The sequence below is a fragment of the Quercus suber genome, unplaced genomic scaffold (genome assembly GCF_002906115.3).
Source record: "Quercus suber isolate HL8 unplaced genomic scaffold, Cork oak 2.0 scaffold_443, whole genome shotgun sequence".
Taxonomy (NCBI): Eukaryota; Viridiplantae; Streptophyta; class Magnoliopsida; order Fagales; family Fagaceae; genus Quercus; species Quercus suber.
In genome coordinates, this window is record NW_027069894.1 from 68,117 (window position 1) to 83,431 (window position 15,315).

Here is a 15,315-nt window from a genome sequence, read left to right on the forward strand (position 1 = left end):
AGTGAATGAACAGTATTTTTGTCTCTGAACAGTAAAATCATGTGATTTTACTGTTCACTTTCCGGAAAAAAAAAAAAAAAAAAAAAAAAAAAAAAAAAAGTGTGGATAAGAGCATGGCCTTCTTCGAATGCATTGGACATCTAATTAGGTGACTTATCTAATGTACCATATTAGATGGACAATCTAATGGAGTGGCATGGACTAGCTCAACCAATCTCTTTGGCTTAGGAGTAACCATGGACAAGTGGGAAGAAAGGATGAGGCTAAGGTGACCTATCTACCAACCTAAACTATTATTTTAGGAAGGGATCCCGGAAATTGTGGCATTTGCTTTTAAAGCCTTGTCCCTTGAAATTATTCTTGAATTTGAATCCTTATTGCAATCGATCATATATCAAAAAGTTTGATTTCTACTCTGAGGGTGTATTTAAATACCGCTTATTTTGCTGAAACTAAAAATTTATTATTGAAAGTATTGTAGATAAAGATAAAAGTTAGTTGAAATAGTAAACTGAAGCTCATAAATAGTACTAAAAAGTGCAGTGAGGTCTATAAATAATAGTAAAATAAGCTCAGTAGTAAAATAATTTTAATTTTCCATCCCAATCCAAACGCACACTCAGAATCAACCATTCCACACCTTATATGGTCCACAATGGCATTAATCTAAGGTAATAGTAAAAAAGACCCTAGATGCCACTTTGTAAAAAAAGACGTTAATCACCACTTTTGTTAACCCTAGCCACCGAACTCAATGGTCGAGCATACCCTATAGGCTTAAACATAGAGTACAAGAGTAGAGCAAAAAAAGAAAGAAAAAGAAAAGCTTAAGAGTACAAGAAAATGTAGCGTCTATAGTGTGCCATTCGAAGCTCTACAACCCTAATCCTATGGTAAGTAGCCACTATCTTGGCCATGGTTGGCCTAAGAGTACCAAAAAGCCTCAAACAAAGAGAAGATTTCATGGTTACACTTATGATAAGGGTCTTATCCTAATCCTAAGAGTATGTAGCCGTGGGTTCAAATCGTTACCCTAGTTGTCATCCCTGGTTATGCCTTTGTTGATCGAGGGGTTCATCTACGAGAGGAGCCATGAAATCTCAGTGGTATTGTGAAACGACTGTGATTCACAATACAACTACTATGGGGTTCAATTTGTTGGGGCTGGGTTTCCATCTGTGACGTGAGCAGCGACTTTCAAAATGGTCTCCATCGTTAAGATCTTGCAGCAAAGATTACCCATCGAGGACCATTTGATGAAGATGAAGATTGTCAAAAAAAGTACTTCTTTGGGAGCATATATAGGACTTCCAACGGTGGCAAGTTCACGGACCATAAGAGAGAACCAAATTAAATTGAAAAATGACACCTCAACAGATCAATAGGTGGATTTGCAGCCAGAATTTTGGCTTTACAAATTCTGCCTCAAAATTTTCGCAGAATTTTGAATGTCCTTATCCTGCTATGGTCAAACTCAGAATTTATGGCCAATGAAATTTAAACATGATGGATCTATCTCAAATTCCAGCTACAAATGCCACATCTAAACACAACGTTATAGTATTTTAAGTTCCAATTTCCTTTTTCTTGGTGGACAAGAAGTACAACATTATTCTTTGACAAGGAATATCAAAATATTATAATAAGAAATATATATTTTATAATTTTTACATCTAAAAAATTACAAAGAAATCAAGTTATTTGTAGATAAATTCCCAACAGGCTGAGACAATTAAGAGTGGACTTCAACTAGAAGTCGTTGTGAACAATTCACATCGTGATAAAATTTACTTGTCCTAACTTTTACTCCAGATTTATCAAAAGAAAGCATTTTTTTTGTCGGATAAAACGAATTATGAGACAGAATCAAGTGGAGAATTATCAAGGATATCGATGTGACTCTTTATTCCATGATGGTGTTCTTGCTACAATTGCATAGTGTTTCATTCTTGCTACTTTTAACTTTTTATATACCAAATAAATCATTTTGATCTTGAAAAGTTTGTATCGCCGCCTTCAATTAACTTCCAAAAAGGACCAAAGCCTAAGTGCGCACATGACTAAATAACACAAGGTGACACCTCAAGAGCCATACATATACCACGCGTATGTGAGTGGCAATCGTTGGTAGGCTCTCCTCTTAATTTGCCCGCTAATTGAGAATGATCAATGGTCTTTCTAATCTTCATAGTGAATAATATATAATATCCATCGTTACTTTTTTTTTCTTAATTATTAGTGCAGAATCCATTGTTTATTTGCGTAATGATAATAATGATATTGTTAGGTTTCATATGAGTTGGGTTAGGTTAACTTAATGGGGGAATTGTTGGGTGCACGTGACAACCTTTGCATTCTAGCACACATTTGTCAAAGCTCATTTATGAGCTTGTTCCAAAAGTCTTCATAGCTAGATTTTCCATTTATTGAGAAATGACCAAAGCTTGGGAGGTCTGACTTCTCTTAATGAGAAGTGATCCAAAATCAGCATGCCATTCCTTGGACAGTGACTTAGGCGTGTGGGACATGCTGAAACTGAAAAAGGAGAAAAGAAAGAAAATTGAGGCCATTTGGCCTTGAGTAGAGAGTTAAAGCAGAGTGTTATTTTTGGCTATTGTGTTTGAGTTCCAGAGAGAGCAAAACACAGAGCAAGAAAGAGCCAGTCGGCCATTGTGAGAAAAACACAAGTGAGAGCTTCAGAAGGTGCAGTCCGAAGAAATAGGGAGAAACATAGTGAGAGTATGAGAGAGTGAAAAAGAAAAATGAGACATTTTTTCTTTGCTCAAGTTACACATAAGGAAGATAAATTGGTGGAGTTCTCTTGGAGTTTTTGAGTGTTACAACCATGAAGAGTTAGAGTATTTAGAGGAAGATTTTGCTATTGGCTTTGTGGGGAGATTGTATTAATTCCTTGAGATTTATTTATTGTATATCCAATTTATTATGAACTCAAGTTTAGCATAAACTTGATAGTTATAATTTCTATTTCATAGTGGATATTTTTCAGAGCTGCCCCGTGGGTTTTCCCTCTATACCAGAGGATTTTCCACTAAGATTTGGTGTTCTTGTGTGGTTGTGTTTATGTGGTGCTTGCTGAAATTTTTGTTTCCATAATATTGTTATTGCTTGAAAGTTATATATTTTAATTCACACATAGACATAGAGGGGATTAGGGTTTTTTCCCAACAAGTGGTATAGGAGCTTTTGGTTGCTTGGGTTTGATTGTCTTGTGTTGGATTAAATGGAGAATATGACTATGAATACTATGGTTAAACTCTTGACATCGAATTATTCTATATGGAAGCCGATGATGGAGGATGTCCTTTATTGTAAGGATTTGCATGACCTTATTGAGGGTGATAGTGCCAAGCCTAGTGATATGTCTGATAGAGACTGGGAGAAATTAAATAGGAAAACTATCGGATGTATTAGACAATGCATCGATGTTAGTATTTTTCACCATGTGTCTCAGGAAACAAATGCAGAGGTTCTTTGGGAAAAATTAAGGAGTTTTCATGAAAGAAAGATAGCTCAAAATAAAGCTTTATTGCTAGAAAGCTTGTGAATTTGAAGCTTAAGGAGGGTAAATCCATTGCCGAGCACCTTAGTGAGTTCCAAGACTTGGTTAATCAGATGGTTACAATGAAGCTAGTAATGGACGATGAGTTGCAAGTTTTATTGCTTCTGAGTTCCTTACCTGACAGTTGGGAGACTTTGGTAGTGTCACTTAGTAATTCTGCTCCAAATGGTGTGTTACAACTTGCCATGGTTAAAGATAGTAAGCTAAATGAAGAAACTAGAAGAAAGGATATGGGCAAGTATATTGCACATGCTCTTGTCATAGAGAATAGGGAGAGAAGTAAGAGTAGAAGTTCTAACAGGCAAGGTAAATTTAGAAGTCGGTTAGAATTAAAAGGAATATTCAAGTGCTTTTACTGTGATAAAGAAGGTCACATAAAAAGGAATTGCAAGGCTTGGAAGAACAAATAGAAAGAGGATAAAAATCAGAAAAGGGTGGATGATGAGAACACTGCTGCTGTTCTAGTGTTGGAAGATGAGGTCCTAGCTATAAGACAAAATGATTGTTGTACAGTTTCAGATCCATATGTTGAATGGGTGATTGATTCAGCTGCTTCCTGCCATGTCACTCCAATAAAGGAGTTATTCACTTTATACAAAGCGGGAAACTTTGGGAGAGTAAAGATAGGCAATGATAATTATGTTGACATTGTAGGAATTGGTGATATTTGTGTTAGGGTTAACACTGGATACACCTTGATTTTGAAGGATGTGAGAAATGTTTCGAATATTCGCCTGAATTTGATTTCCACTCATATTCTTGATAAAGAAGGCTATGACAATTATTTCTGTGATGGAAAATGGAGGCTTAGCAAAGGATCATTGGTGTTTGTTAGAGGGACAATTTGTTGTACACTTTACAAGACACAAGTAAAGTTGTGCAAGGATGTTGTTAGTGCAGCTCAGGAGGATTCTACGCCTAACTTGTGGCATAGGCGGCTAGCTCACATGAGTGAAAAAGGGTTGCAAATTTTGGCAAAGAAGTCTCTCATTCCCTTTGCCAAAGGTATGTCACTTAATCTTTGTGACTTTTGTTTATTTGGTAAACAACATAGAGTTTCATTTAATATACCCTTTACTAGAAAACCCAATGTATTAGATTTTGTTTATTTTGATGTATGTGGTCCCATTGATGTTGAGACTTTAGGTGGCAATAAATATTTTGTTACATTTATTGATGATGCTTCACAAAAGGTGTGAGTTTATGTTTTAAAAACAAAAGATCAGGTATTTGAGCACTTCAAGAAATTCCATGCCATGGTGGAAAGAGAGAAAGGGAAGCTTTTGAAGTGTCTTCGTAGTGATAATGGAGGTGAATACACATCTAACGAATTCAAGAGTTATTGCTCTAAGAAAGGCACTAGACATGAGAAGATAGTTCCTAGTACCCCATAGCAAAATGGTGTGGCAGAAAGGATGAACCGCACTATTGTTGAGAAGATCAGATGTATGTTGAGAATGGCTAATCTGCCTAAGTCATTCTAGGGTGAAGCTGTTGTGACTGCATGCTACCTAATTAATAGATCTCCATCAGTTCCTTTGGATTTTGATATTTCAGAAAGAGTATGGATAGGGAAAGATATTTCTTACTCTCACTTGAAGGTATTTGGGTGCAAGACATTTGTTCATGTGCTTAAGGAACAAAGATTAAAGCTTGATAGCAAATCCACTCCTTGTATATTTGTTGGATATGGAGATGCAGAATTTGGCTACAAGCTATGTGATCCAAAAGAAAAGAAGATGAGCAGAAGTCAAGATGTAGTTTTTCATGAGAATGAAAACTTGACAGACTTTGAGAAAACTGAGAAGCCTAAAGCTATAGTTGGAGGTGTTCCTGATCTTACACCTACCTCTTCTTCCTCAGATAATGCCACAAATAAGGAAGAGGTACAAGATGAGAATTATGGTGATGAATCAACTGAATTTGATATTGATGAGCCAACAGGTTTTGATGGTGATGATGTGACAAATACAGATGGTGTTGAGCAGGGGGAGCAGCCTCCTCCGCTAGAGATGGTAGAACCTTAGGTGAGAAGGTCTACTAGAGAGCGTTGTCCATTGACTAGATATCCTACTTTTGAGTATACTATGATTACTGAAGAGGGGGGGCCAGAAAGTTTTCAGGAAGTACGGTCTCATAAAGATAAGCAAAGCTAGTTGAAGGCTATGCATGAAGAGATGAATTCTTTGAACAAGAATAAGACTTATGACTTGGTGGAACTTCCTAAAGGCAAGAAGGTATTGAGAAACAAATGGGTGTTCAAGATAAAGAAAGATGGTGACAAGTTAGTGAAGTATAGAGAACAAGGGATTGACTTTGATGAGATATTTTCTCCAGTAGTTAAGATGAGTTCCATTTGGGTAGTTCTAGGATTAGTAGCTTAGCTTGGTTCTTGAGCTTGAGCAACTTGATGTAAAGACAGTTTTTCTTCATGGTGATTTGAAAGAAGAAATCTATAAGGATCAGCCAGAGGGATTCAAAGTGAAAGGGAAAGAACATATGGTTTACAAGTTAAAGAAGAGTTTGTATGGTTTGAAGCAAGCTCCAAGATAGTGGTACAAGAAGTTTGACTCATTCATGGTGGGTCACAAGTACACAAGGACAAATGCAGATCATTGTGTGTATGTTAGAAAATTTTCCAATGGTAAATTTGTTATTCTTTTGCTATGTGTAAATGATATGTTGATAGTAGGACAAGATGCAGGTGTGAATGGAAATTTGAAGAAGGACTTGTTCAAGTCATTTGATATGAAAGACTTGGGTCTAGCAAGACAAATTTTGGGTATGCAGATTCTACGTGATAGGAAAGGTAAGAAGCTATGGTTATCACAAGAGAAATATATTGAGCGGGTTCTTGAAAGGTTCAATATGAAGCATGCCAAGCCAGTCAGTACACCTCTTTGTGCTCATTTCAAGCTAAGAAAGAAATCTTGTTCTTCATCCAAGAAAGAGAAAAAAGACATAGTATCAACTATTTATTCCTCAGCAGTTGGAAGTTTGATGTATGCTATGGTTTGCACACGACCAGATATTGCTCATGCAGTTGGTGTTGTCAGTAGGTTTATGGTTAATCTTGGTAAAGATCACTGGGAAGCAGTGAAGTGGATTTTTAGATATTTAAGAGGTAGTTCTAAATTGTGCTTGACTTTTGGTGATTCTGAACTAGTTTTGGAGGGTTATGTAGATGTAGATTAGGCAGGTGACCTTGATGGTAGGAAATCTACATCGGGGTATTTATTTACTTCTGTCGGGGGAGCTATATCATGGCAGTCAAGATTGCAAAAGTGTGTTGCCTTATCTACAATTGAAACTGAGTACATTGCAGCTAATGAAGCAGGTAAAGAGATGCTTTGGTTGAAACGATTTCTCCAAGAATTGGGTTTGAAACAAGATGGGTATGTAGTTAATAGTCTATCAGTCTCACGATATCTGAACTCGTTCTTTTCTATGTACCATTCACGCTCGAAGCACATTGAGATGAGATACAATTGGTTGAGACTAGTTATTGAACAACAGTCATTTGAATTAGAGAAGATTCACACAGATGAAAATCCAGCTGACATGTTAATCAATGTTGTGTCAAGAGAGAAGCTAAAGCTTCGTGTTGGGTTGGCCGGCATGAATTTTGATTGAAGACTTGGGTTGAAGATCTCCTTCCTTAGTGTGCTAGGGGGGAGATTGTTGGGTGCACGAGACACCCTTTGCATTCCAGCACACATTTGTCAAAGCTCATTTATTAGCTTGTTCCAAAAGTCTTCATAGCTAGATTTTCCATTTATTGAGAAATGACCAAAGCTTGATAGGTCTAACTTCTCTTAATGAGAAGTGATCCAAAATCAGCATGCCATTCCTTGGGCAGTGACTTAGGCGTGTGGGACATGTTGAAACTAAAAAAGGAGAAAAGAAAGAAAACTGAGGCCATTCAGCCTTGAGTAGAGAGCTGAAGTAGAGTGTTATTTTTGGCTATTGTGTGTGAGTTCCAGAGAGAGCAAAACATAGAGCAAGAAAGAGCCATTTGGCCATTTTGAGAAAAACACAAGTGAGAGCTTCAGAAGGTGTAGTCTGAAGAAATAGGGAGAAACATAGTAAGAGTGTGAGAGAGTGAAAAAGAAAAAGGAGACATTTTTTATTTGCTCAAGTTATACACAAGGAAGATAAATTGGTAGAGTTCTCTTGGAGTTTTTGAGTGCTACAACCATAGAGAGTTGGAGTATTCAGAGGAAGATTTTGCTACGGCCTTTGTGGTGAGATTGTATTTACTCATTGAGATTTATTTATTGTATATCCAATTTATTGTGAACTCAAGTTTAGTATAAACTTGATAGTCGTAATCTCTATTTCATAATTCCCTCTATACCAGAGGGTTTTCTACGTAAGATTTGGTAGTCTTGTGTGGTTGTGTTTATGTGGTGCCTGCTGAAATTTTTGTTTCCATAATATTGTTATTGCTTGGTAGTTATATATTTTAATTCACACATAGACATAGAGGAGATTAAGATTTTTTCCCAACAAGAATTCTTACAATGCACTGAGGGTTTTGGATTTGCCATTTTGCAACCAAAGTTGATCCACACACAAACACAAATCACATTGTACCGACTGAAAGTGCCTACAATCGGTTAGCAACCAAACCAAATTAATTAAGATCAAGAAGCATATAATCATATCAGAGAAACAATAACAAAGCCAAACACTATAAAATGTGAAACTCAAAATTAAACCCAGAAATTAGAGTGATAGAGAGAGAAGGGACTCACCTTGGCCTTGGAGGGAAAAATAGGGAGGGCCCAAGTTAGGGTTTGTAGAGAAAAGAAATTAGAGTTTGAGGTTATAATTTTACGTTAACCACATTAAAATTCAATTAGTGGGAATTGTGACCATTGACTACAAACTATTGATAGCCAAATTTTGTTACAACAATGGAATAGAGGGAATTTGAACCCTGAAATATGGAAAATGTTTGGCTCTAAACATGTTTAGGGCCTTGGACTTGAATCACCAATAAAAAAATTATACCTACTCTGTTATGCACAATGCATTACCCATGATAATTACAAATGTCATATTCTTATTAATAGTTGGAATCCAAGACTCCAAATATGTTTGGAACCAAAATGTCCTTGAGCTACTTGAGCTACAAAACTCTTGGTCTTCATTACTAAGTTATAAGGGCTAAAATATATATTATAAGTTATCTAAATAAATATATATTGGTTGGTTTAGGTGGCAAACATGTGAAAGTGACCAAAAAGTGATAGTGACCAAAAAGCGGCTAGAACTCACCAAAATATACATATGTTTTTTTTTTTGATAGAAAAAAGTGTACATATGTTGGATTTTCTTGTTTTGTTTTTGTTTTGTTTATTAGCCATAAATCATATATACATTTAAAAATGGGAAAAACTCAAAAGCATCTTATTTTTATCAATGAGCATGGTCTTTAATCAAACCTAAATCATGTTAAAGATGCTCTTTTTGAACAAATTGGGGAAAAAATATTATTATTCACCGAATAAAATTCTTTGTCTCACTTTTTATATTTTACTTTAGACTTTAAAAATCACAATTTTTTATATACTTGTTTTTTGATTTTTGTTTTTTTCTATTCTATAAAATAACCAATGTTTAAAATGGGAAAAAAAGTTAAGACAAATAGAAAGTTATATGAATGATAAAGCAAAAGTGAAATACAAACAAGTGGGATGAAGATTTCTGTTTACTAGTTACCATACAAGTTAAAAGATTACTAGGAATATGTCATCCTTGTGATAGTTTTCTTTAATTCACAACAATACGTGAAAACATAATTTGAGCTTCAGATAAAGAAAAGGATACGAAACGTACATATAACAGAAGGCTTTGTGCATGCTCTAGATGATAAAAGTCACTGTTTTTTTTTTCCACTTATAATTTCTAGCATTAGAATTCCAAAACTATAAACATCAAACTTTGTTGAAAATAATCCCTCCATTGCATACTTTGGTGCCATGTATCCACTATTAGAAAAAATATATATTAGGTTACAATTTGATTTTAATCACAGTTAGAGAGAATGAAGGCAGGGTTGTCTTAACTGTATTTTGCTATCACTAAGAGAATAAGTGACATCGACATAAAAATGACTTATGGAAAGTGGTTACTTCCTTGGCAATTTGTTGTTCTTGTAGTTCTTTCTTTGAATCACCATTAAAATTGTAGAGTTTTCCAATTAATTTTACAGCTAAATTTAAATGTGTGCTTAAAACATGATTTGAAAAAACAACAAGGTGAAGGAATCAACCAAAACTCTCCCCAAACACGTAAGCAAGGGGACCAAAGTTTAGTTTGATAATTTCTTAACAAATTTTCTATAAAAATCAGCATAAGTGATTTGTAGAATCAAAATGCGTAAAGGGAACACTTATTGTATGGACACATTTTGCAGTCCAAGCTCAAAATGTAAGGGATGTTAGCCTAGTGAGCCCAATACAATAAATTTGTAGAAAATGGGTCAAAGAACTCGGCCCTATTAGGATCACTACAATGTTATATTTGTCACCGATCATATAACCACGGTTGGATATTATATTCTAATGATAATGATCAAATAAAAATTTCCAAATTTATATAAAAAATTTAATTTTTCTTCTAACATTATAAACTGGATCGAATCCACCTTCTCCAAGCTTATTAACATCAGAGAAATTGTTTGTAGCTATGAGTATGGTACTTAAATTGAAGTAATGCATTTCTCCATTGTCTTCATCACAACCCTTTGCGTGCATAGGACTATCTATTAAGTGCATCGAAACTGAACTTGGAAAATAATTTTGTAACGGAGTTTCTTGGCTTGCTTCCCTTTCTGAGTAATAAATTAGATTTTAGAAAATAAATTAATAATCATCAGGAAACACAAAATTTAGAAGATTGGATAAGCTAAATCTACCTTCTTCTCGTTTCCTTCTACCAGAGGATGTATAAAACCAGAAACCCATGAGAGTTGCAACTAGAAGTGTACGGTATATTATTGAAACTTGAATTTCTGCTACCACCCTTACATCAAATTTCTCAAATGCCAAAAAAATTTAGCATTTGGTATAATAGAAGTGTACGGTACCATGTGCTATTATTTTTGTATTCTTTATTTTTCTTTTCTCTCACCTCTCACATGTCAGATTTCTCATTTTGTGGTTGAGATATTTCGCTTTTCTTTTTTTTTTTTTTCAACGTCAAGTGTTCTATTTTGTCACAGCCTTGTTGTTGTTGTTTTATTTATTTATTTATATAATAAAAAGTTGATCTTATTTTAAGATATTATAATGGTGATGTGTTAAAAGTAAGAAATGTGACATAAAATGTATTGTTAAATACTATGTTAAAATAAATAAAATAACATTTTGGTGCGTTAAAATATATTGTCTTTTAGAACAACTGCTAGTGCTCCTAATCCTCTCCAATTGTGGATGGAGTTCTATATATGTGGTAGTGAACAAGAGCTGTTCAATTAATGGAGTCAATCCTCATAAATATAGTCCTGATGAGTAGAACTTTTTTTTTAATAAATAAAAAATGGGTAAGCGAGGGTGACCATTGTAACCGACTCCATGGACGTGACCATTGAAGCACTTATGAGTAAAACTTAGAAGCAGCAAATTACAGGTATGTAGGTGAGCACTGCCATTTCATCTTTAAATCCAACTCTCAAGATTTTGGATGGTACAGGATCATGGTCTCGGGTTAGGCATATTTGGGAAGAAGGTGAGTGGCGTTCACGTGCACAGCACTCAAGTGGCATAGCTACGAATTACGATGCTAAATTGACTATTGTTGGTAATTCAAACAGGCTTGAAGGATTATTTTACAGGCCCAAGATCTCCTCTACGAGCCCATTACGGAATTGTTATGGACTCGAAGAAACGTTCTTTCACTTGTAAAAATGTAATGTAATCATCTACCTATACTATCAATAGGAGAATTCTCTTATTATTTTATTTTATATTTTTGATACAAAATGTGCAATTTTTATTTAATTGGGAAAAATAACAAAGCATCTTGAATAACCAATGATCTTATTTCGTCCTTAATTTTTGGTGTATCAAAATATTTTCATATAAATTCTGAAATAACATATTTTTTAGTTTAATTTTTTTCCTAAAAAAAGCAAAAAATGTTAAAACAGTAATACTATATTACATACAAAAGGAATAAAAAAAAGTTATTCTCACCACACATTTATATTCAAATGTCTGGTTCCTATCTGTATTTGGTATCTATTTGAATTCAAATATTGTAATTATCTTTATAAAACAAAATTACTACTTCCAAAAAAAAAAAAAAAACCTCACGTAAAAAGTAAAAATTACTCATTCTTATCCGAAATTTCTATGGATTTTTTTTTTAAAAATTCTTTAAAACATTTCAAAATTTTTGTTATCCAAATTCTATACAGTTATCACAAATCTTCATCCATCCACACTAACATATATCATTTTTCTTTTGTTCAAATCTCAAAATTTTTTTACTTATCACAATTCTTCTCCCAATCAATAAATTCAAATGTCCTATTGGGTTTCAACTTCATACAGTTCTCTATCTCATTTTTAAACATTATTTCACTTTACCTTACCTCATTCTTAAAAAAAAAAAAAAAACATGGTTATTTATATATCACTTTTAAGTATTATAACACTAAACAAAAAAGAAATAAATAAAAAAGAGCATTATTGCATGTGCAAAGTGCGTGTAATGAGTCTAGTTTTATTTTATCTATACTATATATAAGATGATTATCCTCTTTCATTTGGACTTTTATGTGGTTAAAAAAATACTCTCATTAATAAAGGGTAGCTTCATTTAGAACTAGGGTCATAAATGTCAAATAAAAAATTTCATTTTGAATTCAAAAAAAAGAACTCCTAAAGTTTAGGACTTTTTTCCCTTCACGTTAAAAAAAAAAAAAATTATAATTACTGCTTATCTCTAAAGTTTATCATTTTTATTTGTTTGAAAAATAAAAAAAATATATTTCTAAATTATAATAGTTGCAATTTGTAGGTTAAATAATGCATTTATTATTTAAAAATATTTCCTATTTCTATAAGTTTTATATGTAATGGAACATATATGAAATTATGTTCCATATTGTTTAAAATATACTATAATTATACAATTGTTTTATTTAAATGGAGAAAATATTGTTAAAAACTTTTTTTTTAAAAAAATACCATAATCGGTTGTCTAATTTGAACATATCCAAGAATATATATATATATATATATATGATCTAAGACTTCTTTGTTCACCTCCCTCAGAGAGAGAGAGAAGAGAGAGAGAGAAGAGTACAAATCTCTCTTCTTAACCATCAATCCAAACAACATAGAAAATTACAAATCTACATGTCTTGCCTGATGATTGAGGTGGGGCCGGTGGTGCTGGTGCTGAAGGCGGCGGCACTGGTGGTTGTTGAAAGAAAGAGTAGGTCTCATACCTTATACTGCAACTTGGGGTTAAGATACGCAAACCTATTTTCGATTGGCAACAGCTCTCAGCATCCTTGATCAACTGGCTTAAGCAACTGCTGCAACCACTACTATTGATATCTCTAGTACACTGCACCAACCCATAAGTTTGATCAGATCCATTACTTGCTGTCAAATTCCCATCATGAAACAACAGATCGTCATTTACTGCTGTCCCTGTTAGAAAGTTCATTAGAGCAATTGCGCTAAAGTTGGGCTGATCAGGTGAGGTTGTGTTCCCGACATTCCACATGAGTACCTCTGGAGAAGTTTGTACCTGTCCAAAGAAATTAACATTGGAATAGCGTAACATGCATTCATCGTACCAGATGATTGCACTATTATTAGATGGACACCGAGTTGTGATGTCTTGGGTCGCATAGCTGACACAACTTTGGCAGGTACTATTAGAAACATCACCCCTGCAGAGAAAGAGACCATAGATGCCAATATTGGAGCTATCGTTGTAGAAGCTGTAGTTTTGGGAAGCTTTAGATGATAAAGAATTCAACAGGACTGTGAGGTTGGATTGGTAATTAGCGTTGTTGGTTTGATTTGATTGATCTAAGCATATGTTGTCATTATAGGTTGGCTGGGAATTAATGGAGCTTGTAAGGGAAAACACTGCAAACAATACTAACGGAAAGGCTGTGGTGTTGTGGAGGGAAAACATTTTACCTCCTCCTCTCCTTGGCTTCAACAGAAACTATGTCTTTGTGCATGAACATAAGCTTAAGAAATGGCTGATTATCCATTGGAAATAATTTTCGATCTCAAGAACTATTCATAAGAAGAAAATTAATTTATCAAGTAGTATATTAGAAAATGTTATATGATGTAATTGGAGTTAAATCTTTTGACTGTTTCTTTGGCTAGCTTGTGTGAATTAGATTCTTATCTCTCACTTTAAAATGCCAATGTGTACACATTTTCATCCCTATATTTAAAGCCTCAAGGTTTAAAAATGAGAATGCCGGCCCGAAACTCAAATTGTGACAATGGATAAAGTCACAACTACTCTCGTCGTCTACAAAGAATGTTGTGAAATGAATGAGCCGTGTACGCATTCAATTACGCTTTCATTTTTTTTTTCTTGACTCTTTGAGCTACATTGACTTTTGAGCTACAATGAGTAATGGAATTAGGCACATGGGCAGGGTGTAGTTGTGAGCTTAATTAACCATTTTAGAGCACTCACCATGAGTATTTGTATAAAAGAAAAAGAATTGTATTTTAGTCAATCAAGTCCAAAATTCTCTCACATTAGTTATTGCAAAGTTATGTAAAAATATACGATTGTTTTAGTAATTGTGTAAATTTAGATTGACACTTTTTTATTTTACTTTATTTTATTTTTTTTATTTTTATACATATTCTAAGGATGAATGAAAAGACTAAATAGTGGTTGTTAATTAGAAATAATTTAAAAAAGAAAAAGAAAAATTGATATTATAATAAAATGTAGTATAAAATAAATAATTTGATATAGAATGTTTTGACAAGTGAGTATAAAATAATAACAAAAAAATAGGTTTTTATATTAAAATAAATAAAATTTTTTTTGCACAAATTGTCGAGAATACTCTTGATAATTGGCAAGCTACATAATGATGCCTTAATAACGGTGCTTATAGATTAGCAAAGCTGGGCTGTACAACAGTCATCCCAAAATATAACTTGATTGAATTTAATTGGCTCTAACTTTATTTGTTAACAAATAAAACACTATTTGTTCTACTTTCCTTCATATTTATTTATTTTAGAATCCACTATTTTTGTACTACATTAATCAATACAACCCTCATTTTATTTTATTTTAAAAAAAAAACTCTCAATATTTCATAGATTTTATGGGTAATTTAATTCATTTTTAATAGCTGATGTATGAGATCACTACCATCATTTTGGATAAATATTTATCAATTGAGCAAAATTTAGGTACAATACTTAGGTGTTGTTCCCTAAGTTTCTCTTTTAAAAGTTAGTCATGTGGTTGTACTTAACTAAAAATACACTTCCATCCCATAAGAAAAAAATTACATGGCTGAATTTCAAGAGGAGAACTTAAGAGACAACACCTAAGTACAGTATCTAAACTTTGTCCTTAAAGCATTAGCACAGGGGGAGGTTGGGTTTGAATTGTGCGTAGTGGTTGGATTTAAGAGGTGGGTCCTTTAGGTGGTGGTTTAGTTTGAATTAGTGTCGGTTTGAATTGGTTGTGAGTTGTTGAATCGTTGT

General features: G+C 33.7%; 1 protein-coding gene across 1 annotated transcript in view; it reads right to left on the reverse strand.

Moving 5' to 3' along the window:
• Nucleotides 1–9,464: 9,464 nt before the first annotated feature.
• The window catches only part of LOC111993967 (cysteine-rich receptor-like protein kinase 10), a 54,021-nt gene continuing 48,170 nt past the window's right edge, over nt 9,465–15,315 (reverse strand). Inside the window, exon 6 of the mRNA XM_065762120.1 lies at nt 9,465–9,576. Coding sequence (XP_065618192.1) covers nt 9,465–9,576 — 112 coding nt within the window. The remainder of the gene's footprint in view (nt 9,577–15,315) is intronic.